General features: G+C 59.7%; 1 protein-coding gene across 5 annotated transcripts in view; it reads right to left on the bottom strand.

Annotated features, from left to right (window-relative positions):
• Positions 1–190: 190 nt before the first annotated feature.
• Positions 191–26,445, bottom strand: part of ACTN4 (actinin alpha 4) — a 72,538-nt gene continuing 46,283 nt past the window's right edge. Inside the window, exons 4-22 of one of the 5 annotated variants that reach the window (XM_059999927.1) lie at positions 25,153–25,239; positions 24,126–24,213; positions 22,143–22,221; positions 20,834–20,915; positions 19,998–20,083; positions 15,623–15,715; positions 13,678–13,908; positions 12,920–13,067; positions 9,357–9,507; positions 6,684–6,792; positions 6,378–6,518; positions 6,105–6,287; positions 5,875–6,009; positions 4,656–4,835; positions 3,647–3,793; positions 2,809–2,889; positions 2,435–2,500; positions 1,669–1,827; positions 191–1,571 (exon numbers count right to left, since the gene is read on the bottom strand). In XM_059999927.1, coding sequence (XP_059855910.1) covers positions 1,413–1,571; positions 1,669–1,827; positions 2,435–2,500; positions 2,809–2,889; positions 3,647–3,793; positions 4,656–4,835; positions 5,875–6,009; positions 6,105–6,287; positions 6,378–6,518; positions 6,684–6,792; positions 9,357–9,507; positions 12,920–13,067; positions 13,678–13,908; positions 15,623–15,715; positions 19,998–20,083; positions 20,834–20,915; positions 22,143–22,221; positions 24,126–24,213; positions 25,153–25,239 — 2,405 coding nt within the window. In that variant the 3' untranslated portion in view covers positions 191–1,412. Of the gene's footprint in view, positions 1,572–1,668; positions 1,828–2,434; positions 2,501–2,808; positions 2,890–3,646; positions 3,794–4,655; positions 4,836–5,874; positions 6,010–6,104; positions 6,288–6,377; positions 6,519–6,683; positions 6,793–9,356; positions 9,508–12,919; positions 13,068–13,677; positions 13,909–15,622; positions 15,716–18,927; positions 19,014–19,997; positions 20,084–20,833; positions 20,916–22,142; positions 22,222–24,125; positions 24,214–25,152; positions 25,240–26,445 lie in introns of all 5 variants that reach the window. The other 4 variants (XM_059999926.1, XM_059999925.1, XM_059999924.1 and 1 more) reach the window with 4 other exon arrangements.

Genomic DNA, 26,445 nt, shown 5'->3' on the forward strand with positions numbered 1-26,445 from the left:
TAGCCCACGTTACACGCTTACAACAGTGCATGACCTGGAGTGGGTCCCCAACAGCACTCCTACTTTCACACACTCATGGGAACAGGAATCGGGGCACTCCCACGCCCCACCTCACTCTGGCAAGAGGTGCTCTATCATCGCTCTCCTAAGAGGTGGAGAACAGATAGAAAAACAGAGGACACTGTAGGAATCCTTCTTAAAAATATTACATGTTTTATTATCCTGTCCCCAGAAGGGTGGTTTATCCAGAAACCGAGAAAAAAAATAATCAATCGGAATAAACTCAAAAAAAAGGGGGGGGGAGGTGGTGGAGTGAAACCATCCACTAACAGGCAGCTAGGCCAGCAGCCCACCCTCTGCCTCGGGGGGGGGGGGTCCCCAGAGACCCACACCGACGGCAGACATCAGAGAAATCAGTAAGGGGCTGGGGGAGGGGAGCAAATCAGCTATGTCTTCATTATGAGAGCAAGAGGCGGCGAAGATATGCTGCTAGGTGAATATATATTTATATAATAAATCCGTAAGTTAATAAAGTAAATAGTAATTCTCTGAAAGTTTTTTTTCATAGTTTTTTTTTTTTGTGGATTTTTGTGTGTTTTTTTTGTGTGTGTTTTGTGTGTGTGTTTTTTTTCTTTTTTTCTTTTTTTTTTTTTTTTTGCCGGTGGAGGGGGTCCTTAGAAAATCTGAGAGATACGCAGGTCCAGACAAAGCAAGGTGGGGGCTGGCTGGGGGTGAGGGTGGGAGGCTGGTCTGCCCAACCCCACTCCTGGTGCAGAAGAGGGGGGACTGAGCTGAACCCCCTCATCTCCTGGCGATGCCAAGTGAGGGGAGGGGACAAGGGAGCAGGGAGCAGGCTGGTCCTCTTTCCTGCCGGGCAGCTGTGGCACCCTCTACGGGGCCCATCGCAGGCCCGGGCGGTTCCTGGACAAGGCACGTCGGGCTTTGGCCTGGATGTGGGAGGCCTTGAAGGGACCTCAGGGGAGAAGAAATGGACCAGGGGGGTGGTGAGGGGTGGGCATTTCTAGGGCTTGGAGGGGGCCTGTTTTACTGTGAGGATCCACTGTCCCCTCCACAGAGTTAAAAAAACAAAACAAAACAACACATCATATATATTTACCAGACCAGAAGCGCTGACCCCGGAAGCCTCCCTCACACCCGTCCAGGGGGAGGGGGAGATCCTCCTGGCCCACTGACAAAGAGAGAGGAGAGAGCCTGCCCCAGCCCCTCCCTGCCCACCCCACTCCCGCCCAGAAAGGACTGACAGAGAGTGCTTTGCATAGATACAGAGTCAGAGGAGCGGGGCCAGGGGGTGCCCTTGCAGTGGGGGGGTGGGGTGGGGCAGAAAAGCTCCCCCAGCCCCTCCTGGAGGCTGTGAGGAGGGGTGTTTGGTCAGGATTTCTCTGGTGGGGGCCTCACAGGTCGCTCTCGCCGTACAGGGCTGTGGAGAAGGACTTGTAGTCGAGGGCCCCGGGCACGGCATCAGGGCCCTGGTATGGGGCCATGCGGGCGATGCAGTACTCGGCCTGGTCGGGGGGCAGCTCTCTCCGCAGCTCCTCGGCTGTGATGAAGTTCTGGGGGCGGCAGGGCGGGAATCTGGGTCACGCCCAGCCCTGACCGCAAGGGCCCCTCCCCGCCGGCCGCTGGGTGCCTCCCAGGTGTCTTGCTCACCTTGTCCCCGGCCAGGACCTTGAAGGAGGCGATGACCTGGTCGGCCGTGTCTGTGTCGGTGGTCTCCCTCGACATGAAGTCGATGAAGGCTTGGAAGGTCACGAGGCCGCTGTGGTTGGGGTCAACCACGCTCATGATGCGGTTGAACTCGGCATCGCCCTGCGAGGGGGGTGGGCGGGGGACAGGCAGCCTTTAGCGGGGCAGGGCGGCCGGGCCAGCCTGGTGGCTAGAACCGGGTCAGGAGAGCAGGGCCCGACCCCAGCGCACACGACAGGCGTCGTCAGCCCGCCTCCAAGGGTCTTGGCTCCCCGGCCGACTGCCCCACCTGCCCCAGACCTGGGACGTGCACCCTCTGCTCCTCCCGTCCCGCGTTTCTGGGAAGTGGGGAGTTGGGGAGTGGATCTAGCAGGCCTACTGCTCCTCAGCCCTGGCTGGAAAGTTAGCTCCGGAGGGCGAGGAAGAAAGAAAGAAAGAAAGAGAGAGAGAAGGGGAGAGAGCTGGAGGCCTGACCTCCTCTCTCCGGAGACTTCCAGGAAAGGAGGCGGGAGGCTCAGGGAGTCATCGGAGGGACCCCAACCAGCAGATGCAGCAGAGGAGGAGGAGGGAGGCCAGGCCATGCTGCTCTGGTGGAGGAGTGTCCCCGAGGACGCGGACATTCTGGAGGCGGTGAGGAGGGACGGAGGAGGGGGAGGGACGGAGGAGGGGGAGGGACGGAGGAGGGGGAGGAGAAGAGGCACAGCAGCAAGGGCAGGCAGAGGCGGCATACCAGGCTGTATCCCGTGGAGATAAGCAGAGCCCTGAAGTCATCGGAGTCCATGCTGCCCGTCTGCTTCTGCTCGAGGACGCAGGGACAGCAGAGGAGACCGGGCCCAGAGTAGGCAAGAGGGGCCGCCCCGTGTGCACAGCGGGGAAACAGGACAGTGGCAGGGAGCGGGGGAGACAGAGGCGGCCCCGAGAGACCAGGTAAGGGGGAAGGTGTCCGGAGAGACACAGGGCAGGGAGGCGGCAAGAGAGCCCGTGAAATGGCACACATGATGGCAAGGGGTGGGATGGCCAGAGGGAGGGGAGACAGAGAGAAGGAGAGAGAGAAAGAGAAGAGCAGTTAATGCCACAGTCCGCTGGGGCCCAGGGGGCGTGTACCTGCCGGTCATTCTCCACGTCGTAGCCCAGGCTGATGAGGCAGGCCTTGAACTCCTCTGGCCCCAGCGCCCCGCCGTGGTCCTGCCGGCGTCCGAAGGCAGGTGTGCACAAGGGGCGGTGTGGAGACCAGGCCGGCACCAAGGCAGGGAGAGGGGCCCGGGTCACATGCAGAGGGTGGGGGAAGGGGACACACGGGGGAGGGAAACACAGTTAGAGGTGACGTGGACAAGGTGATGGCCAGGGCGGGGCAGGTGGAGGGGCGTGGGTAGCCTGGAGGGCAGTCAGAGGCCGCCTCCCAGCTCCTCTGGGCCAGAGCAGGGGTGGGAGAAAGGGGATTGCACCCCCTCCTGCTGGGCCCCTGCCTAACGCCCAGAGCACATGCTACCCACAGAGAGCAGGCAGATGACACATCAGGCCCGGCAGGGCCTGGGGCAAACTGGTGCTCAGGGCCCCTCTAAAGGGGCTGCCAAACCAAACCTGACTTTTAAGGACACTGTGTGTATGTGTGGATCAGATTCCTGCGTCAGGTCTCAAATCCCTGGTGTGCTGGGACTTGTCTGTTCAGGGTTGCATCGGCAGGTGGGCGAGGATGCAAAGCCCTGGGGGGCGGGGCTTGGGACTCCCCTTTCTCTTCCTGAGGGAAGCTGCCCACGCTGTGGGTCGAGGTGATGCACCTCTGCACCCCCTTCAGTGGCTGGGGCCCTGCCGGTCCCTGTGAGTGGCCTCTGATACTCAGCAACTGTGATGTGAACAAACGGACAGATGCAAAGACGCAGGGGGCAGGGTGGGAGGTGACGGTGGGGAGGGACGACAGCAGGGGGCAGAGGGAGCGGCTCACCTTGTCGAAGTGATTGAAGGACGCCCGGAACTCCTGCATCTGCTCTTGGCTGATGCCTTTGGCATCGCGGGTGAGGATCTGGTTCTCGACCTCGTTGATGGTGCGGGCGATGGTGGTGAGCAGCTGCTCCCAGCCCACGCGGATGTGCTGCGGGAGGAATGAGGGCGTGAGTGTGGGCTGGCCGGCAGGTGGGGATGCTGGGACCACCGCCGCTGTAGCTGAGGGGGGCTCGGGACTGGCTGCTCCTTGTGCGGGGGTATGTGTGGCCTGGAGTCAGACTCACCCCAACTTTCTCCCAAATGCCAACCCAGCCCCACACTCTGCCATGCGGCTCATGTACACAGGGCCACCGGCACGGTGCCCGCCTACTGCCTCTGCCAACCAGCGGGGTTCACGTCACACCGGTGTATGTCCCAGTGACGGATGCAGCAGACAAGCGGGTCCTGATACCTGTGCCAGGATCCACAGGGAAGCTTTGTAGAGACATGCTGGGCAATGTGTACCTAGCTTTCTGGGGAAACAGCCCTTCCCCCCTTTTATTTGGTGGCATCTTCCGATCTGCATGGTCTAAGTGCTGTCACCACGGACCATTTCAAGCTACCAATATGATGGCAACCAGCCCTGATGCTGTAACCTGGCGGCAGCGAGCCGGTGCACGGGATTCCCGCACATGCTGGCTGGATCTGCGTCCTCGAGTGAGGATGAAACGGCTGAGGTCACACTGGGGGCAGGTGCTGCCCGCCCTCCCAGCTCTCCAGGGAGCTTGTCTTGAGATGTGTGTTGTCATGGTGATGGGAGAGTAGTGGTAGAGAAACCGTGATTTTTAGAGACATGTAAACGTTGGATCTAGTCTTTTTGGTCAGAGAGAAAGGGGAGACAGAGCAAGCAGGAGACACTTTTCTACAGGGCAAAAGCCATTTGGAATAAGACAGCCGGGCCCTGCCTGGGCTGCCACAGGAATCCCGCAAGCGCGTGCAAGGGCAGGCGGGTGGGGGCGGGGCAGGCTTGCCTCCATGGTGTAGTTGGTGTGCTTGTTGTCGAAGATGAGGGCCTCCTGGATGAGCTGGTGCTGCTGCTCCAGCAGGTCCAGGTTCGGCTTGTAGTCCACAATGCTGCGCTCATACTGCTTCAGGTGGCTCAGCTGGTCCTCCAGAGTCCCATTCATCTCGATGGAGATGCGCCCGATCTCCTGCACAGAGGGTGGTGCTACTGGGTGGGGGACTGGCGGACCCTCGGCCACGACCAGCCACCAGGAGGCGGTCTGTCGCGGGCCGCCCCAATGCCAGGGCGCCTCCAGCCCGGGACCTCTGCCCAGGGGTCCCCTCCGGCCCTCCCTCCAGTGTAACAGCAGCCACGATGCGGTTTCTGCACCAACGCTCCACAGGGCTAACCTCGCTGCTCCCCGCCTGACTCCCTGTGAGGCCCAAGACTGGGACAGGCCTATTCCACAGAGGTGGAAACTGAGGCCCAAAGAGGGCAACTTATGACATTAAGAGGCAGAGCCAGGATCGGAACCCAGGCCTGGTGACTTCAGAACCCGTGCTCCTGAGCACGAGCACCCCACGCCTCGCTTCCCAGGGTGACCAAGCTGTGCAGGGGGCACTGAGCCCCGCAGCCGACCTGCCCGATCCTCTCTCGGGCTGTCGTGAGTTTCAGTGAGGCCACTTTGGTCAGTGGGGTGCCTAGTGCACAGTGAGCACTCGTAAGTGGTGGCCTGAGTCGCAGTCGGCATGGTTACAAGCCTTCCCGTGGCTGGGTCACGAGGGCAGAGTGGGGGCGCAGGGAGGGTCTGAGCTCGGACCACCTTGGTCACAGCTACACCACAGTGCTTGTGATGCGGCTGGCATAGGGCGGCGCCCAAAAGTGTCTGTTGAGGGAAGGAAGTAATGGTCTTCCTCATCCTTTTAGGGGTGAGAAAACTGAGCCACAGAGGTTAAATTGTGCCTGACTCCCGACCGGAAGCCGAGGGGAGAGTCGAGACTCGAAGCCGTCTCTACCTGACCCCTCAGCACAGCTTCTCTCTGGATGGTGCTGCCATTTCCATGAATACGTTATTGACGCTCCTAATCCCATGAGGCCACGAGAGCTGGGTCCCAGATCCACCGGCCCCGTGGAGCACTGGGGCCCTCCCACCAGGGGCAAGCAGCCTCCCGTTCAGTGGGGGCTCTTCCTCAACTCTGCCCTGAGACTCTCCTGGGCCCAGCAGGGCTGGGGCGACTCGCCCTCACCTCCATCTTAGTCTGGATCCAGGGCCCCACGATGTTGGCCTGGCTGGCGAACTGGCGGCGGAGGTGCTCGTTGGACTGCTGCTTGCTCTGCTCCTCCAGGAGGGCGTGGTCCCGCTTGGGCACCAGCTGCTGCACCTGGGGAAGGGGATGCGGGCAGGAGCAGTCAGGCGGGCGGCCGCCTCGCCTGGTTGGTCCTGCCCCGGCCCTGCCGGTGGGTGTGTGCCGCCCACCTTCTCCCACTTGGAGTTGATGATCTGGGGGGTGACGGTGGTGTAGGGGTTGCTGCCTGACAGCTTGATGTGGTTGCTCTCGGCGATCCTCTGGGCCTCCTTGTGGATGGCCAGGATGGCCTCCCGTTCCCTGTCGGCGTCCGGCAGTGTCGACTTGAACTGGTCGTGGGCTGAGATCAGGCCCTGGGGGCAGGAAGAGAAGGGATGAGGGCGCGGCCTGGACCCGTGGAGGCCCCACGAGCCACGAGAAGGGCGGGAGGGGAAGGGGCGGACCTCGATTTCCTCGATGGTGTGGACGATGAACATGTCCTGGAGGTCCTCCATGGCGCTCTCCATCCAGTTGTTGAAGGGGGCTGCCCGCTTGGCGTACTCCAGGTGCAGCTGGTCAATGGTCTCCAGCTGCTTCTCTGTTTTCTGGTGCGTGTTGGGAGGGACGGGGACAGAGGAGGGAGGTCAGTAGGCTAGCAGGAGGTGTGTACGGTGGAGAGGGGTCCGGGGGCACCAAGGGGTCAGGGGAAGACCCCTGCTCTGAGGGCAACAAGGCACAGACCTCAGTGGGGGGCATCGCTCCCTCCTCACCTCCAGGGCTTCCCTGCGACTGTGGGTCAGAGAGCCAAGGGCATCCCACTGGTCGCAGATCTTCTGGCAGCGGGTGTTGACGTTGTGGGAGTCGTAGTAATCCAGCTCGCTGTGGGCCGGGCAGAGGGTGATGAGATCCAGCAGGGGCAGTCAGGGTGTGCTGGACCCACCCGCCCCCAGGTGTCCCAGGCCCTGGTACCAGGGGATATCGACACTTAAGCACATCAGTCATCAATCACCCCTCGGGCCCGGGGCAGGAGGAATTGCGGGGAGAGGATAACAGAGCTTGCTGTCACTGTAAGCTATGCAGGGCTCCCAGAGCGTGGCCCTCGACCATCCCTGTAGGCTGGTGAAATCTCAGTTGCCCGACCAGGGGTCGAACCCAGACCCCCAGCAGTGGAAGCACAGAGTCCTGACTACTAGACCACCAGGGAAGTGCCCTGGATAATTTTCCATTTAAAGGAAGTCTAGCAGAACACACTGGTTAGAGAATAAGGCTCTGGAGCCAAGTTCCCTAGGTGTGAATTCCAGCTCTCCGATTTTGAACTTGTGTGACCCTGGGCGAATGAACTCCCTCTGGATCCCTCGGTTTTCTCCTCTCTGAAATGGGGGTGGGGTTATCACGGAGACCAAGTTACTTAGCTCGTGTGAACTGCCGAGAGCAGTCCTTTGCACCCAGTAGGTAAAAGTAGCAACAGTTCCTCATTAAAGGTTGTGTATTTACTTTAATGGGTATTAAGGAAGAAATGTACAATTAGCCTACAATCTCACTGTACGCAACTAACGATATATTCAAGGAAAAAAAAGTGAGCTGATTAGGGAATGGGTATTATTACTGCAATGACTGAGGTTGGAAACACTAAGCTGATACCATAGTTCCCAGCCCCCTGCCCCTTATTCCCTCTCTTCAGCCCCAGCATTCCTGCCTCCTGGGGTCCACACTTGGATACTCTTAGCAGCAAGGCTCCTAGGGAGTCAGTGTACAGGTCTGGGGGAACAACTATGGGGAGGAACATGACATGGGAACCAGGACACAGGGATTGTGTCGCCTGCCTGGTGAGCCAGACGGGCAGGCAGGATACAGGGGCCGGGGGAGCAGGCAAGGGCTGGAGGAGGAGCAAGGCTGTGCTTCACACGGGGACCAGGCGGCCCAGGTTCCAGTCCTATCTCACTCCCTAGCTGTGTGACCTTGGGCAGGCCCCTTGGCCTCTCTGTGCCTCAGTTCCCACTCTGTGACACAGGATTGCTGGGGGATTAAATGAGCTAGTATACATAGAGCACTAAGTGCCCTGAGTTTTCGTCATTACCATTAATCTACGCTCAGCCGGGCTGTCTATCCAGGCTCATCCTGGCCGGCCCTGGGCCCTCAGACTCATCTTCGGGGCAACAGACAGCACCCCAAACAGCCCTCCCTTTCTCCTCCAGGGCTACTGTCCAGAAAGCTGCCTCGGGACCGCCTGTTCCCCGGCTCAGGGTAATGGGTTTCACATGGCTGTTCCCAGTGCCTGAGAAGTGGGCTGGCCTAGGAGCTCCTCCAAGTCTGTTTCTCACTGGCTTCCAGGAGCTCGCCTGTCAATGGGGGTGGGGGTGGGGGTGGGGGACCTGCCTATGTCCCACCCCACAACCCCTGAGGGTGGTGGACGTCTGCGTCTGTGACCTCACTCTCCTTGGCCTGGGCATGCCAGGTACAGGGGCTCGATCCTAGGGGAGCTGCAGGACTTCAAGGGGTGCCCCCAACAGCGCTCAATGGGGACACCGTGTCCCCGGTACTGTGAAGACCCAGTGGTACTTCTGCCTCTGGGTGAGCAAATGGGGAGCCCCCAGAGCAGCTGGGCAGTGTGGCGGGCGTGAGTCAGGAAGGAAGCCAGCCCTGCCCGGTGTGGGGCTCCACTGGGCATCAGTGCTAGGCCCCAGCCTTGCAGGAACAAGGAGAACTTTGGGGATGACTGTGACAGGGTAGGGGGTGTCTGTGGAGAGGGTAGTTCCAGCCAAGGATCCTATTTTGGAGCAGACGGCTATTCTGGGAGCCCGGCCGCCCTCCAGGGCCTGTGGATTTTCCATGAAGTCATGGCCTGGGCCTCCCACTCCCTGGGCCCTGCTTGCTGATGGCCGCTGCGCTGGTGGAATAAGGCCCCTTTCACTGGCTCTGGAGGTTCAGTGTACTAATTGTGTGCACAAGTTTATCTGACTGGGGTGGGGAAGGGAGGGCAGAGAACCGACTGCCTGGAAGCTCTTACAATAAGTGTATTCTGAGCAGGAGAGGGAAGGGGCCGGACAAAACAATGGGCTCTCTGTGCAGCCAGATTCCCTCAGGGAGCAGGGGGTGGGAGCAGTGTGGGCTAGGCCGCCCACCACATCAGGGGGCCAGGGGGTCTCCTTGGTGTGGCAGGCAGAGGAGGGGGAGCCCCAGGGACCCCAACAGCCTGAGGAATCAGGACAAGGGGTCAGAGACCCCCCCCTTCTGCTGGAGAATCTAGATCCCACTGTTTCTCATCTGGGGTAAAGACAAGGTGGGCAAAAGGCATCATCCTGTAAGGCTCTTCCCTGGCATCTGAAAGGAGGGTGTGAGGGTGGAAAGGGCTGGGGGACCCCATTCCACCACTGCCCCGCCACTGCTCTGGACTGGGTGCTGGAGGGGAAGCAGGTGACGGGGAACCACGAGCCCACACGTACTTGAGCTCCTGGGCGATAGCGGCGATCTGCTCCACGCGGTCCTGGTGCGCGGCCAGGTCGCTCTCGAAGGCCTCGTGCTTGCGGATGAGGGCTTTGATGTCCGACAGGGTGGCCGTCTCATAGTCCCGGTGCTTCAGCATCACCTCCTTCCCTGGGGGGGCGCGGAGGGCAGGGGGTGCTTCGTCAACAGCGCCAGAGGGAGGGAGACGGGGTGTGGACCCCACGCCCTGCCTTGCCGAGGATGGTGCCACGAGAGCTAGAAACCTCCAGAGCCTTTTTCCTCGCCCTTTGCAGGAATCTCTATGCCCAACTAGATCCTGGATGGAGCTGGGAGACGCTGTGGGGCTGGTGGGCCTGAGCCATATCCCAATTCAAGCTGTGGGCTCTAAACTTAGTATCCTTTATTGGTAGACGGTAAGAATTTGGGTTGTGCTACCAGGGCTGGAAATGTGGACGCCTACCTGCGGACCGCTGTGATCTGGAGAAGCAGCTGGCGTTGCAGCCGTGCCTCAGCAGTGGGGGGAAGGGGAAGTCTGAGTCAGGGCTCTCCCAGGAGCCTGACCCCTGGCACTTGGGCGCCAGGCCCCCTCGGTGTGGGAGTCCTATCACACACCTATTGCTCCACACTATCCTAAGGGCTTTCCATGTGCAGCGAGGCAGGGCCCATTGTCGGGCCCTTTGAAGGAAGGGAGGAACACTGCTATCAGTCCTGGAGCCTGGCTAATGATACACCCCATTACAGAAGCTCAAGTGAGCCCTGCAAGCACAGTAAGGTACTGCTAAGAACCAAGGGGGAAACGCTGGCCGGGAAAGGTGGCTGGGACCCCCAACCCCTAAAGCTACCTCCGGCTACCCCGGAGCGGCAGCTCAGAGACCCCCTCAGCTGGCACCAGGAAATCCAACCAACAGCTGCCTGCCTAGAGCAGGGGATGGCAGACAGCTTCTCCCCACCTGTTCTTCCTCTGTAAATGCGGCCAGTGCCAGCCCAAGGTTAACACCTCAATGAGGGGATGTTGAGAAGGCCGGGCACCAGCCAGTTCCATCTGCATCTCAGCCACCCCGTGGACAGGGCCCGGCACTGGCGGACAGGAGGTGTCAGCCTGGGAGACCGAGTGCACCGGCCCTGCCACTCCAGCCCCGGGGCAGCAGGCTCAACCACAAAGGCAAGCTTGCAATTCCCTTCTCCAAATTGCTTTCTCCCAAGGGTGGGAACCAGAAATAGTAGGTTACCACTTTTCTGCCTCAGCAGAGTTTCAGCAAGGGAGCTGCCAGGGGTGTGCTGGGAAGAATCGGGAGGAGGGGGCCACAGCCACGGCTGCCTGGGACCCAGGCCAAGGGGCAGCTAGGCTGGGGGGGGGATGGGGGCTCATTTTTGCTTTTCCCCCAGACAATCTGAGACCCTGTGAGAAGCACCCACATGGGTGCTCACTCCTGCAGGCTGTAGGGATGGTGAGGGGGCACAGTGATGGTGGCTCAACCCGCCCTCTGCCCCCCAACCCCCACAGGTGAGGAGGCTGCTACACCCGGCTTCCAGGGGTGTAGAGGGGTCGGGAGGCTGGTCTGTCCTCCTGTTCTGCATAATTGGGTGGTTCAGAGGACAGAGGCTTCAGGCCTTGGGAATGAGAGTGGACAGGCCTGCCTGGGGACTCCGGGCTAATGCAAGGGGCAGGGCCAGATGCCAAAGTGCCTGTGGGGAGGTAGGGGTGGGGCAGGGGCGTGTGGAGTTGGGCCCTGGCTAAAGACTGGGCCACTTCTCCTAAACGCCTTCGGGTGAAGGCCGGCCAAGGCGGTTCCCAGGGAAGGAGCTCTGGTGGGCCGTCACACCCACACCCCTCGGCCTCAGGAGACCATCTTCTCAGGGCCTCCTGGAGCCCCAGGAGAGAGGCTGGAGGGCTGATAAGAGGCCCCCAGAAGGGAAATCCACAGGGAGGACACAGGAGCCTAAGAAAGGATGATGGGGCTACAACACGTGGATAATGACAGGAGGCAGCTCAGTCCAAGCGTGGGACCGGGTGCTGTAAAATCCACTTACATGTCCAAGGGCCCCTGACAAGAAAGATGTCAAAATCTGCAGTTCCCTGGGCAGGGACCTCACGTACCTGGAAACTGCTGAGCACAGCGAAGAGGCTCAAGAGGTGTTTGTTGAATGAATGAATGAAGAACAAACGAATAAACTACATGCCAACACCCCCCCCTCAGTTTTGCGGGGGCAGAGCCCACAGGCGCCATTTCTGTGGGGCAGAGGGAGGTGCCTGCGTCCCTGGCCCAGGCTACCCTGTCCTCGGCTCGCCTTCTGGCTTCCCCTCCTCTGCATTCCTTCCCTGGCAGAGGAGGGGTCAGGGTATTGCTCTGCATCTGGTAGCTGCCGTTGGAGAGCAGCTGGCCTGAGCTAATGTGAGGAGGGCATTAGCCGGGCTGCGGCTGGGGACACAGGTGACACAGGCCCAGGTCTGCGGACCCTGCAGAGCTGCGTGTCCGCATGCCGGCAAGGGTGGGGCAGGCTCCGTATGGGTGCCTCTGGGTGGGTCTCAGCGACTGACCAGGGTTGCGGCAGCCTGCCAAATAGCTGGGTGGGTGGGGCCAGAGGAGCCCCCAGGGGCTCAGTGAGGATCTCATGGGGACCTGGGAGGGTGGGAGGGATGAAAAACCGCACTGACCAATGCAAGGAAGTGTGAGACCAGCTAGGCAGAGTGGTGGCAGGAGGGCCAGGGCAGGGAGTGCAGGAGGCAGCCAGAAGTGGGAGGGTGGGAGCCCAGTGGAAGGCGCTGGCCGTTTCCCGAAAGCTTTTGGGCCCCTGGGATGCAGAATCTCAGCCGTGGTGTGGGTCCTGACCGAGGGCCAGGGACGTGATGGAATTCCACATCCCGAGCCAAGGGAACAGGCACTGCAAAGCTGCGGAGAAGCCGGAATCACCGCTGCCCTTGTGGGTGGGGCCCCCGGGGGAGGCACCGGGACAGGGCAGGGGTGAGAAGGAGCTCCCACAGCGGGCCACACCGAAGGGCACGTGGCTGGTGGTCAGTGAGCAGCAGGTGCAAGTCGGGCAGCAGGGCCGGGAGGCGGCTCCCTGGCCCGTTCTAAGGACCATGCTCAGGACCACAGACCATCCAGCACTGGCTCTTCAGTCCACAGTCTCAAAGGGTGTTGGGCACGGAAGGCAGGGTGTGAACCCAGGCTGCCAGGGAGGGGAGAGCATACCCCCACGCCCACCCTGGCCCGGAGGGCCGCCATACTCAGGGGAGACGTGGCAGAGTGACCGGGACAGGGGCCACGTCCCTGTGCAGCTGGCACAGGGTCCAGTGACCCAGGAAGCAGTCCACCTGTAAGTAATCTCTGAGGCCAGGGCAGGTTGGGCGGACCTGGCCCCAAACTGTTCCTTGCTGCCTGGGGCTGGATGGACCCACAGCGGCATTTGTGACATGCATGTTCCCAGGCAGCAGGAAAGGGGGTCTGACAAACAGACGCTATGCAGGCAGGAGGGGCTCTGTGTGTGTGTGTGTCTGTGTGTGCGTACACGTGTGTCTCTGAGAGACAAGAAAGGAGGGAGGGAGCTGGGAGGGTCGTACCGTCGGTCCAGGCCTCGTGGATGGAGGCCTTCTGCCGGAACTTCTCCGCCAGGTGGTCGAGCCGCTCCAGCCTGCGGATCTCGTTCAGCAGCCACTCCTCGTAGCCCTTCTCGGCCTGCTCCAGGTGCTGCCAGCCGTTGTTGATGTCCTGTGGGGGCGGGAGAGGGCAGGGCTACCACAGGGAGCTGGGGCACGCAGCAGGGCAATGCCTCCCTGAAGGTTACCACCCTGATGATGACGGGAAGGCAGCAGAAATGGGCCGGGGTCACATCTCTCCCCGGCTTTGCTGTATCTGCGTGTCTGGTCAGGGCCCAGCACATGGCAGGTGCGGTCAATACTTTTGGAGTAAATGATTGAATGAAAATGAACGAATGCCATACGGGGCACTGGGAGTCAGAAGGTGACTGTCCAGTGAATATTGTCCCTCCCCTGAGAAGGGGTCTCAAGCACTGGAGGTCCTGGAGTCACAGCCAAATGAGGGTCCAAATTCAAACAATTCCACACAAACTATGGTGTGGTTTGGGGATGGGTGTAAAAGTCTGGGGAGTGATGGGGGGAGAAGGAACACAGTAAAGTGTCAAGTGCATGCCCCACCGCACTCTGCACTCCGAAAGCTGTGCATTTCAGTTAAGAAAGACCATGCTGGGGAAATAAGCCTGTGGGCGGTGAGCAGCCGCCCCTCAGCTGTTCCCTCACAGGGAACCTGCAGCCCCACACACCTCCTGGGCCCCGGCCCACCCTCAGCCCCCGGCACTCACCGAGACCATCCTGCCCTCGGAGGGCATGAAGGCGGGCCGGTTGCTGAGGCGCAGCTTGGTCTGCAGCGTGTTGAAGTTGATCTCCAGCTGGCACTTCTCCTGCACCTTGGGCGGCTTATGGACGCGCCGGTAGTCGCGGAAGTCCTCCAGCTTCTGCTGCATCTCCTGGATGGTCTTCTGGGGCACGCGGTCCTCCAGCCAGGGGATGGTGCGCCGGATCCACTCCAGGAGCTGTGGGCCCACAAGAAGCTGCGGTGGCCTCTGCAGGGGACCCTCTGAGCACAGATAGGGCCGCCCCCGGCTCATGGGCACAGGGGACCTGGATCTCCGAGGGCCCCATCTTGGGGAATCACCCCTGCTCCCCAGCTCGACTTTTCCATGATTCCCGACGGGAATCCCATGACCAGGAATTCTGGGAACACGTGCCCCCTCTGAACCACGGGGCTGTTCTCTGGCTACTTCCTGCTCCTGCCTTTGCTTTTGGCCTTCCTTCCCTCACCTAAGCAGGGCAGCCTCAATTCAGACGCCCCTCCTGGATGGCCGCCCCCATTGCACCCCCATGAGAGCCCGCTGTCGCCATCTGCACCGAGCTTCACACTGAGAGCCTCACTGTGTCCTGGTCACTGACTGTGCCGCCTCAAGGGCAGGGCTGACTGCACGCCTAGCTCACTCTCGGGTGGTCAGTGCCATGCGCGGGGCCTGGGACACAGAAAATTATAAAGTACAACTGAAAAAGAAAGTGACCCGTATGAGCCACTCATGTCTTTGATGGAGTGAGACCAGGGTACAAACAAGCAAACAAACTGGACATTCTAGAACAATCCTAGGAGAGGAAAATCGAGTACTGTCCAGCATAGATAGGCCCGGGGAAGTGATTCCCAAATGCCAACCTCTGGCAGGATGAGAAAACCAAGGACAAAGGTCTCCGTGTGTGTTGACATCTTGGTGCGTGATGCTAACTGCCCTCTCTTGGGAAGGGCCGGGATCCTAAGATATAACCTTTTAACCTTCTTAGGTGTTAGACATGATGGTGGTAACAAACGGTAGCTTTTTCTTTTAAAAATATCCTTAACTTGGCAAAATAAGAAGTTCACCACTCTAGGTTGGCTGGCAAATACTTTCCCAAATTTTCCTGGTCTGTGAAATCTCGAAGTCTGGGAACCACTGGTCTAGAAGAGCAGTCAAACTACTCCTCTTGGGGAGCGTAGATGTTTTTATCTTTTTTTAATGTGGAAATTTTAAAAATAAAGGGGAGAATCTAGGAGAGATGTACTAAACACCCACATTCCCAACTGATGGTCCGGGTTCAGGTTCCGGAGCAGGGCTGCCTGGGTTTGAACCTCCGTCCCACCAAGCCGCATGGTGGTGGGTTTGTGCCTGATCCTCTCTGGGCCTGTTTCCTCACTTGGAAAAGGGGGTAATAGGAGTTCCCTCCTAACAGGGCTGTTGTGGAGATGGTAAATCCTGTTCGTGAAGTGCTTGCACGGGGGCCTGACATGACAAACTGCTGTCCTGTCACCATATCAGCTCTCGGGTCTCTCTCCATCCTACGGAATCAGTCTCTCCACGGGTGGGGCACGGGAACAAAAATTTTTTAAATTTTTAAAAAGCTCCCCAGCTGATTCTAATGCAGTCGGGTGTTCAGAAAACTCTGTCCTTGAGTTATCTTCTGTAGAAACCCAAGCTCGAGACCCCAGAAGCCAGCCAGCATAGTGACACAGCAGTCTGACCCCTTAGTCTTGTAAAATCAACCCGAAAGGTCACATACTGGCTTGGTCAAACTCCACAGCCTATATAACCTTACGACCTTTTCTAGAAAGTCTCGCTGCCATCCCTGCTCTCCCCTCTGCAGATGTCCCATGACCTTTGGCAGAGAGTAACAAGAGGTGACCTAATCTTTCAGCGCTGGCGGGGCCACCAGGGCAGGGGGGAGTGACACACTCACGTCGCTGGCCAGCCTCTCATAATCTTCCATCAGGTGTTCATTCTCCTGGTTGACAGCCAGCACCTTGCAAATCCGGTTGGCGGCAGTCTCAGCCTGGGGCAGGGGAGGGGAAAGCACACAGTCAGGGCTGCCTGGGGGCTGCTGACCCTCCCTCCTGACAGGCACGTCCCCTGAAAGCTGGCTCATCCGTGGCCCACACGGAAGTCCCCAAGGAGGGAAGGAGAGGAAGCACAGCATCAGCAAGATGGGGCCGAGTGGCTGTGTCCTGACAGGCCTTTCCGGGGCCCCCAAAGCTTACTGCTGAGGCCCCCGCCAGGGGAGCTGGGCCTGTGGGCTCTCTCGACTTGGACCATGGAGGTGCTGAAGGGGACTAGGGAGCCGTACGCTCACCCACTGTGGGGGAAACGGACTCACAGGCCCTCCAAGAGGAGAGTTGGGTGAGGCTGGGTAGGGTCCTCCGCTAGGCTAAGGACCCTCCCCTTGGCTGGGAAGGGAGACCGCGGGGAAGGCCGAGCGCCAGAGAGCTGTGGCGGCGGGCAGAGGGGGGGGTGCTGGCGCCCCCCAGAGAAGTCTGGTGGTCAGTGCGCAGGCAGAGCATGCCCGGCCCCTTCCTAATCCTCCCCTCGAGGAGGCTGCTGAAGGCTCAGAGGGCGGAAGTCACGATGCACAGGGCGGAGGGGAGCCAGGGCTTCGGAGAGTAGGGAGCGGTGCAGACAGTGACTAGTCTCTGCCCAGAACTACAGGACAATGTCCTGCTTTGTCCTGCTGGGGGGAAAATGCAAGGACAGGAGAAGGAGGGTGAGGGATGCCACACAGAGACCAGGTACCTTTCAGGAAGCACAGAAAGGGTCCAAGAAGAAGAGTTGAAACGGCAACAGAACAGGAACAGAAATAGTGAGGAGGGTCTACAGAGTGGCGGGGAAGGAAAACAGAGAGGCTTGGGGGTGGCTCCAGACCTGGCTAGCTGCAGGCACTGACGCCCAGCCTCCCACTTCCACACGCTGCTCTGGGACAGGTGGGGAGGTGAGTGGGGGACCAGCTGAGAGTGGTGCACACACACACACACACACACACACACACACACACACACACCCTGCTTCATGCTGCAGGACACAGGCCGACGGCCACAGGCAGTGCTCCTCAGAGGTGAGGCTCACGAGGGCCTCGGCCAATGAACACCCAGCCCCTAGTGAGTGCAGGAAGCAGAGCCAAGATCGCAGCTTGTGGGGGAGTCACGGAGGTGAGTCCCTGACCCCAAATCTGGAGAGACAACTGGCACCCCAAGCTCAGCTCCACTGCGCTGTGCAGGCCCGCGAAGGTGCGGGCTGCTGGTCACAAGTGTTTTGGTTCACCACTGAGTTCCTGGCACCCAGCTCAGGGCTTGGCGTGTTTGAGGTACTCAAGAGTTGATGAATGAATGAGTGAGCAAAGGAACAAGGAGCAAATGCTTTAGTGACTAGAAATAAACTATCAGGAGAGAACGGGCAAACTTGGTGCTAGGGCTAGGGTTGCCCTTGCATTCATGAAACAAAACAAAACCCAGAGAGCACTCTTTTAAGAGACTGGATTGAACCTCTGGGGAAAAGACAGCCACAATAATAAAAGCATTACAAGGATGTCCTGGGAAGTAAACACGGGCCGGGGGAAGCTGGGCTCATAGCCGGAGAGGCCTGGATCCTGCACGTCCCTTGGTGACGGGCAGCTCCCAATAGGCCGGCCTTTATTTCCTCCCTCACGAGAGGGGCCCAGCTGCCTCAAAGACTCCCAAATGCTCTGACCTGGGCTTTCCTGCCAGTATCCCCTCCCACAGATGCCTCAAGGCCTCCGGTCCCCCACACCAGAGCTCAGCTCTAAGCATGAGGGGGCAGTTTGGGCAGAGAGAAGACACTCCCTCGAGGGCAGTGTGGTGGGCAGCGAGGCTGGCTTGGGGCCCGTGGAGGGGTGAGGCCAACACAAACGTGCTGTTAGTTGGGGTTTGTGGCGAGGAATCTATCACCGCCCACCCCCCCCCCCCGCCTTCCTGCTAGGGTGAGGGGTCCCCTCCACTCTCCCTGCCTGTGCCCCCCCACAGAACACTCCGAACACGAGCTCCGACCACCTGCCGGGGAGGTGGCACGGGAAGTGGCACGGCGGGCAGAGGCGGGCCACTCTGACTGCCGGGCCGCGGGCGGGGCGCTTAAGGGGCCAGGCACCGTCCTGAGCTCTTCACCCGCATGAGCTCACTTCATCCTCAGGACAGCCCTGAGACGGGTACTAGCCTGCTCCACGTTTTCCACGTGGGAGAACGGAGGTGAAGAGACTTATCCGAGGTCACACTGCTGAGAGGCGGCCCAAGCAGATGGCCCGTAGGAAGGCCCCCACTGGCCTTGAGGCTCTGAAGGAGGCAGCAAAGTCCCCGCCCCGTGACTTCAGTGTCCTCCTCTTGTAAATGGGGATAACGGCACCCACCCCTCCCGGGGGTGTGCAGGGGACTCTTAGAGCCTGTGCACATGGAGTCCTCGGAGCAGTCCCTTGCATGCAGTAAGTGCTCAATAAATGAGAGCTCATTTCTTCTTGTTCTCCTCCCTGCCCAACTGCCAACGGTGACACAAAATCAAGCTGCTGGGAATACACCGCTGGCCAAGACCAGACACCCAGGAGGCAAGTGGAGGGGACAGAGCCGGCCAGGCCTCCACGTGGGGGCAGCTGGGCACCATCCTGTGGAAGCAGAGGGCTCCTGACAGGCGCAGCGGGGGACACGTGAGGTCAGCCAGGCTCGGGGAGGGCCGCTCCTGGGAGCAGACACTTCTGACGGCCCTACCTGTGTCCGCGGGGCTGCTGGGGACAGCGGCCTGACGATCTGGGTCAGCAGGAGCAGGCCCAGAGCCTTTCCTGGGGCCTTTGGGAGGGGACAGAGCTGCAGAGAGGGGCAGCAAAGCCAATGCTCCGGGCAGAGGCACAGCCAGCGCAGCAGGCAGGTGGCCGGCACGGATCACGGAAAGGGCGGGGCGGCCGAGCAGAGCAGCACAGGCCCAAGCTGCGCTCTGCCATCTAAGGTGACACTGGGATTCAGCTGCCTTGTCTGAGAAACCAGGGTGCCACCACCCATCTCACAGAGTGGGCGGTATTCAGAGAGAGACTACCTGTGGTGTCTCGACACTGGGCCAGCACCGGCCCGGTGGTGGCAATGGAGGCCCACAGTCACAGGAACCTGCCAGACTGGGTCGGTCCTCAGGCCGCAGCCCGGGCAGGGGGACGTGGGGGTGGAGGGGTGGCAAGGGCGAGTCTCCAGCCACAGCAGTGAGGGTGCTCCCGCCCCAGCTCACCTTTTGAGCCCCCGAGAAAGCGTGGTAGAAGCAGGACACGTAAGTCATGATGGCTTTCTCATCTGGCCTCAGAGTGCCTACAATATCTGTGCAGAGAGAGAGAGAGAGAGAGAGAGGCAGGAGAGAGTGAAAGGCGCAGGAAGGCCGGCCGAGGCCCGAGGTTCATGCGGAGGAACAGCGCTTGCTCTGGACTGGAAGCCAGGCCCTGGCTCCGGCCTGGGTGGGCATGTCTTGCCGGGGTTTTGTAGAGGGGAAGGGGGAGGGTCTGAATAAGATGGATTCCTTTTCGAACCAGGCCTGAGTTTGTGAAACACTAGCAAGGAAGCCTTGTTTAGGGCTGGAAGGATCAGGTGTTATTTGATCTTCCTGGAAACATAAGCAAGATCCTGTCCGGTGTGACCACCTACCACCTTAGCATAAACCCCTGGTGGTCTCCTGATGTCCCCAGAATAAAACCCAAGCTCCGGATCCCGGACTACGATGGTCCTGCACGGCCTGGGCCCGTCACATTTTCCGACCTCATTTTCCTCCCCTCTCCTACTCTTCTCCAGCCATTCCTTGAAAAAGCCATGCTTATTTACACCTCAGGGCCTTCGCACTTGCTCCCCCCTCTACCTGGAACACTTTTCCTACAGATCTTCACCAGGCAGCTCCTGCTCATCTTGCCTCCCCTGACAGCCCCAGCGAAGCAGCCCCCACGCTTCCCCATCCCACCATCCTGTCCCATGCTCTCGACTGCACTTATCACATGAAATTACTCTATCTGTGGACACGCCTGTTGTCTGCCTTGCCCACTAGAATGTAAGCTCCATGAGAGCAGGGACCGTGCCTGACTCAGTCACTGACTATATCCTAAGTGCCTGGAACAGAGCCTGGCACAGGTCAGGCCCTTGATAGACAATGTGGGCAAGGACTGAATGGGCGGAGGTGCCAAGGAGTCAGGGGGTGGCTTCCAGTCGGAGAGAGACCGCTGCCGTCTGCAAGAGAAATGAGGTGAGCACGGGAGGCGAGAGGCAGCAGCGGCATTGGGCAGTGGCAGCGAGGTGGGCCTGCCTGGCCCTGCCCGGTACCTTCTGCGCTCCTGAAAAGGCATGGTAGAAGCTGGACACATAGGTCATTATGGCCTTCTCGTCGGGCCGGGCCGTGTTCACGATGTCTGCAAGTGAACAACAAGGGTTAAACCGCCCAAGCAGGGGCGGGTGGGGCGGGGGCGGTCACCCACTGGATCCACAGGCTCCCAAGGCCACAGCCATCCTGGGAGAAGGACCCTCAGAGCTGATTCCACGGCCCTTGGCGACTCCAGTGGGCTTGGCTTGGCCACACCCTTGGCCCCTCCATCCCCCATGGTCACTGGAAAGGCCAAGCCTGTGGGAAATGGATTAAAACGAGGCCACTCCCTCTCTCTGAGAGTGGCCTCAAGGGGCTGCTAGACGGTCAACCCCAAAGGCCACCAGAGGCCAGAGGCATGGGTCCTGGCTGGGGGTGGTACATGGCTGGGAAAAGGAGCAAAGCCGGAAAAGGAAAAAACACTCCACTTTGGTGGGCTCCAGACTCCGAGGCTGTGGCAGGCAGGGAAGGCAGAGGCCTTGGTTGTTTGCAGGAGTCAACCCTCCTGGCGACCTCCCTCGCCCCTCCGGAGGGAGGGGTGGGATCAGTCAGGAAGGCAGGGCACCTGGGCCCAGCCCAAGAGGCAGCCCCTGAGAGCTGACCCTTCAAGGACCTCTTCCCCACCACCTGCACCCCTGGCTGCTCAGGCTGCTCCTGCTCTGGCTCCCTGGGTGACACCACTGTCCCCAGTTCACGCTGATTCATTCAGGCGTTCTGGCTGGCTCCGCCAGCTCCCTGAGGCTACTGCAAGACATGCCCACAAAACAGGGTGCTGACTGAACAAAAGGGATGTACTTACCCTCTGCATCCAACATCTTGGGGATGTCTAGGTATTTCTCAGCCACTTCAAAGGCATTGTTCAGGTTGGTGACGGGGTCGTCCTGGGGGAGGGAGGTGAGGGAAGGAGGAGAAACTTGGTCAGGGGCAGGATGCACAAGCAGAAGGAACAAGGGCTGGCCCGGAAGGGAGGGATCTTGGGAAGGGCTAGGACTGGAAAGGGTCCTTCAGGCAGTTCTCAGCCACCTGTGCTGCTGCAGGGATCAGTGAGGGGAGGGGGGACACCCGGGTAAAGTCAATTCCTACCCAAAGGAATGCCTCTGGAAATCTTTGTGGGGCAAACTGTGGACCCTTTCTCCAGAGACAATGCAGGCGTGCTCTTTTCTTAGAATTTCCATCCATCCCCAGACCCCAGATTAAGACCCCTGCCCTGAAACCCACACTGGTCCAGACCTGAGAGAGCCCTGGGCGTGGGGGGTGGGGTAGAGAGGGAACGGAGTGCATCCACGTTCTAACCTCCCTACTCTAACTGCCCCCGTTCTAACCTCCCTACTCTAACTGCCCCGCTGCTTACAGGATGAAAGGCACTTCACCCTGACCCTCCCTCAGGTGCCTTCACCTAGGCTTTCCAGCTAGAGCCCAATACGATTACTCACTGCGGACTGAACGGGCTAAGTGCAGGCCTGTGCCTCCCCAACCTGGGATGCCCGCTCTCTGGCCCTCAACTGCCTCCTCCCCAGAGGCCCTGCCCCCACCGGGCCAGCTCAGGTGTGCCTTCCTTCCTCTGGAGCATTTGTCCGGCCCCATCCCCTCTCCACTCCCACGCAGCCTGAGCACATGCACAGGGCCCTGTACGGCTGGTTTGCTCTGGACGCAACTGTCCTGTCTTCCCCGCGAGGCTGGCAGCTCCTAGAGGGCAGAGCCTGGGTCTTACACGCTCTGTACAGGCAAAATACAACAGGACCCCGCACGGGACAGGGCTGTCGGCGGTGATGGTTTAGAATTCTTTACCCCTCCCCAAATGCTTCCAGAATCTAGAGGGTTAAGGAAGGGCGGCTATTAAGCATGGCCGGCCAGGCCCTACAATAACCCCAGGTAGCTGCGATGACCAAGGAGGGAGAAGGGCAGTCCCCAAGGGGAGCAAAGGAGGCGAGATCAGCCACCGAGCCTGGGGTCTGCTGACAGCTGGCACAAGGCCCTCCCAGTCTGCCCATCTGAGCACAGAGTCCAGCTCTGGACGCCAGCAACAGATGGGCTTGGGGGCGGTGGCCCGGAGCCAGGGTCAGACTCAGGGTGTCTGTGGGCCACTGAGGGGAGCAGGAGACACGTACCTTTCTCAGCTTGTCGTACTCAATCAGCTCTGGTCTGTGCCGGTGGATCAGGGCATTGAAAGCAAGACCGTCCTTCCAGCTGGGGATGGAAAGGCCAAGGTTATGAGTGGAGCCCCCCCACCGTCATGGGAGGGCTGCAGGCTGTGGGCACCCACAGGAATGATTAACTCCCACTCAGTGAGGTGGTTTAGAGTGTGTGCCTGGCACTGTAGGCAGACGGTGTGGCCGGCTGGCCGTGAACCTGGCTGCTGGAGCCAGACCATCTGGGGGAAATCCCAGCCCTTCCACTCGCTGTCAGTGTGACCTTGGGCAAGTCCCATAATCTCCTGCTACCTCAGTTGTCACATCCGTAAAATGGGGATAATACAGTACCTACACTTCATTGGGCTGTTGTGAGGATGAAATGAGTAAATATGTGAGGCTTTGGCCGATACCTGACAAATGACAAGTGCTTTGAGTGCTCGTTACCAGGGTAGCTGTGACCTGCTGAGCACTGTCCCTGCAAGGCCCCACTGAGCCGGGCAGGCCACTGCAGGCCCTCTGCACCTTAGCTGACCTGACCCGTGGGCTGGCTAAATGCCGGGATGTGGCTTGACACGAGGGGCTCTGTTCAGAGGAAAGTGACAGCTGGTCACAGTCCATACTAGTCACACTGGCTCTTTCATGGGTCAAGGTTAATGACGCCTCCTTAGAAAGACCCCCCCCGGCCCCCGACTGTGGTACTCTTCCAGTTACTTTCTATCACCTTATCCTACTTTGTCGTCTTTCTATGACTCCTCTCACTACCTGAAATTACGCTGTTGGTTTCTTCACGCCTTTGTGAACTACTGGTCCCCCTGCTGCGGTGTTACCTTCCAAGCGTGGGGACTTTATTTTGGTGCTGCTGTATTCCCACTCTTGGCATGGAGTAGGCATTCCATAGACATTTAGTGATTGAATAAATAAACGAGTAGAAATGCACAGGGACTTCCCTGGTGGCACAGTGGTTAAGAATCCGCCTTCCAATGCAGGGGACGCGGGTTTGATCCCTGGTCGGGGAACTAAGATCCCACATGCCTCAGAGCAACTGAGCCCGCAGGCCACAGCTACTGAGCCCACGCTCCACAAGGAAAGATCCCACGTGTGGCAACTAAGACCCAATGCAGCCAAAAAAAGAAAAAGAAATGCACAGAGGACCAGCCAGCTGGTGGCAGGAAAAGGAAGGAAACACACAGAGGAGCTCAAGGGAGGGACCAAATGCTCTTAATGCAGAGCACAATGGTCCCCAACGTCCAGTGCCAGGGCTCCAGGAAGCCTGAGGACACAGCAGGACCTCTGTGGATCCCATGAAGCCCCGTTCTTCATTCCTACGTGTGCCCTCTCCCTGGTCCATCCACCCCAGGAGAACACCAGAGGCTCAGAGAGGTGAGGTCACAGAGTCACACCAGATCTGACCTCGGGGCCGCCCCCAAAGCCTGCACTCCTAACCCCCGGGCCATGCCACGCTCCCAGATCTTGTGTGGCACTGACCACACTCACCTCATGGACACACTCATTTCCCGCCCTCAACCGAGGAAGAACAGGCTCGTGCAGGCCGAGTCTTGTTCCTCTAGTGGACACAGTACATTTTTCCCAACACTACATTCACTAGCAACCGTAAGGATGGCAGGTCCCTCTTGAGAGGTCAAAACAAAGGAAGAGCTTTGTTGTTGCTTCTGAGTTACCTTGCTTGGGGAAAAAGAAGATTCTAGAGGGCCTGCCAGAGTGCCGGGCCTTAATGCCTTTAGCCTGGGACGGCGAGGTGACTGCTGCCTCCCCCAGGGGACGCAGGGACCTTGCCAGGGGCTCACGGGGGCCAGTGGCAGGGGGAGGGGCCGCTGAGAGCTGGCACCTCACAGACCATGACAACACCACAGGAAAAGAGAGAGGGTGGGAGGACCGCATCTCAGGTCCCAGGAAGCAGAGTGGGAATGATGTGGGCCGGGTGCTTTGGCCGGCGCTCACCTGATGTGGAAGTTCTGCACGTTGACGTTCTTGTACGGGGCCGTCTTTCTCTGGCACCAGAGAAGGAGCCCTTCCTTGGCAGAGGTCTCTGCAAAACACATGAGGATGGTGAGCACTGGCCCAAAACTAAGCGCTCAGAACCCAGCCCCGGTGGATTGCACTTTCGGCTCGGGCATAAGGGTCGCACAGAACCTGGGGGAGAGGCCCTTGGACGGAGCAGCAGCAGTGCCCCTTCCAGACGCGGGTGGGCGCCTGCTGATCCTAACAGCACGCCAGGCCCCGAGGAGCAGTCTCTTGCCTGGGGTCACCCCAGAAGTGGCAGTGACAGGCCAGTGTGAGGGCCTGAACCGGCGCCATGTTTCTGACCCCAAAGCCTGTGCCTTTAGCTGGCAGGACACACGGCCAAACAAGCCCTGATGCGGGCCTGCCCACTCAGGGTCTCTAGACCTGGCCGCAGCTTCGAGGAAGCAGGGCGGGAGGGCCCCAGGAGGTCCGTCCGTTCCCCGTGGACAGCTCTGACTGTCCTCAACACACTGGGAGTGCTACAAGTGACCAGATAGATGCGCTCCCTGCTGTGGTCTGTCACCAGGAGCCCCCTCTGCACACTGGCCCTGTGGCTTTTCTCATCCTGTGGTGGCCTGGACCAACCCCAGGTCCATGGAGGCCAAGGTCCGAGGGTGGGAGGCTGAGTGGAAACATAGGTGCTGACGCCCAGGAGAACGAGGCCAGGCCTGACTCTATCACTAGTTTGCTACTTGACTGTAAAATGGGGCCACACTTGACAAGGGTGGTGTGAGGGTCCACTGAGATGGGCGGCTGCGGGGGGGACCCTTCACCTGCAGCCTGGGCCAGCACCTCTACTAACCACCCCCAGGCAGGGCATCTGAGTGATGTCTGGACACAAGAAAGAGCCTCAAAGCATGAAGACAAAAAGCCCGAAATCCTAACTAAGTCCCCCCAGCTCGGGTGGAACCAGGGTGGGGAGGAGAGGCTGTTCTTTGCCCGTGAGCAGGTCCTTGGCTCTCACCTTCCACAGAGATGTCCTGGATGGCGAACCTGAGGATGATGGTCCAGATCATTCCCAGGGTCATCTTTGCGTTGCCGTCCACAATCTCTGCACACAGGGAAAGGGGGCAGAGGGCAAGAGGGTTGTTAAAACCAGAGTGGGACTCCCCAGGCGGCCCCCGGGCCTGTCTAGAGATCAACTCCAATCATCTGAAAGAGCTGCCTAGGCCTGTCCTCCACCGCCTTCACTGGGAGAAGATGTCCCCTGAACACTCCGGGAAGCGCTTGTCCCTAAAGCCTTCTGCTGCCTGGCACCTTCGGGCTTCCATCCCCGTGTATTCTCGGCCACGCAGGCCTCTTCCTCTCTGGGCAGCTCATTCTCTTGACCCAGCTCAACGGACTGCTCCCCGCTGAGCCTCGTCCCAGGTGTTGGGCCTCCGTTTCCAGGACCCACCACACCTTATGGGCATGTCTCTTGAGAGTCTGCCCACTTCCTTCCAATCCCACTGCCGCCACCTTCGTCCGAGCCACCGTCGTCTCCCTCAGATCCTCCCGTGCTGCCCCCTCCATCCCCACTGCGATCCACCCCACGCGGCAGGCACAGTGTTCACTGGAACAGGTGCACCGGATTTGTGTCGGTCGCCTGCTTTGTGTTCTGGAGTCTGGCTTACAAGGCCTGCCCTGCGTGACCCCCACCTCCCTCCCCAGCATTCTCCAGCTCCGTCCCCTCAACAAGCCAGCTCTCTCTTGTTTTAAGGATCTCACACCTTCTGGCCCGCCACAAAGCGCACGCCTCGACCCTTTCCTCACATGGCTGGTCCTTCCCAGCCTGTAAGGCTCTGCTTATATGTCACCTCCCCAGAATGGCTTCCCTGACCGTCCCGGTGCCTCTCTCCCCAGCACCCTGCTCTTCCCCTCACACACTGATATGTGCTGGTTTGTCTAGTTGTTCACTGTCTGCCTTCGTGATCACCTCTGCACCCCCAGCACCTGGACCCGGCCCTTGAGAAAGACACGGTGCTGCAGGAAGGGGAGAGTGGGTAGCACAAGGTCCAGCTGATAAGTGCGTGCTTTTTTAACTAACCGAAAACCAGCCTCTCTCCCAAACTTCTGGGAGTGAAAGAGAAGGGTTTGGACCACACGTTCTTCAGCTTCAGCAGCTTAAGAGAAAAACCACTTCTGCAACGCTCAGGCACCGTGTGTCTGCAGCCAGGTGAGGGAGGTGCATGCAAGCGGCCTCTTCCTGGGGCCCATGGGCCCAACACGCCTTTGGCGGTCCTCTCAGGCCTGCCACCCCCACGCCTCTCACACACCG

Source organism: Delphinus delphis, chromosome 20 (assembly GCF_949987515.2).
Source record: "Delphinus delphis chromosome 20, mDelDel1.2, whole genome shotgun sequence".
Lineage (NCBI taxonomy): Eukaryota > Metazoa > Chordata > Mammalia > Artiodactyla > Delphinidae > Delphinus > Delphinus delphis.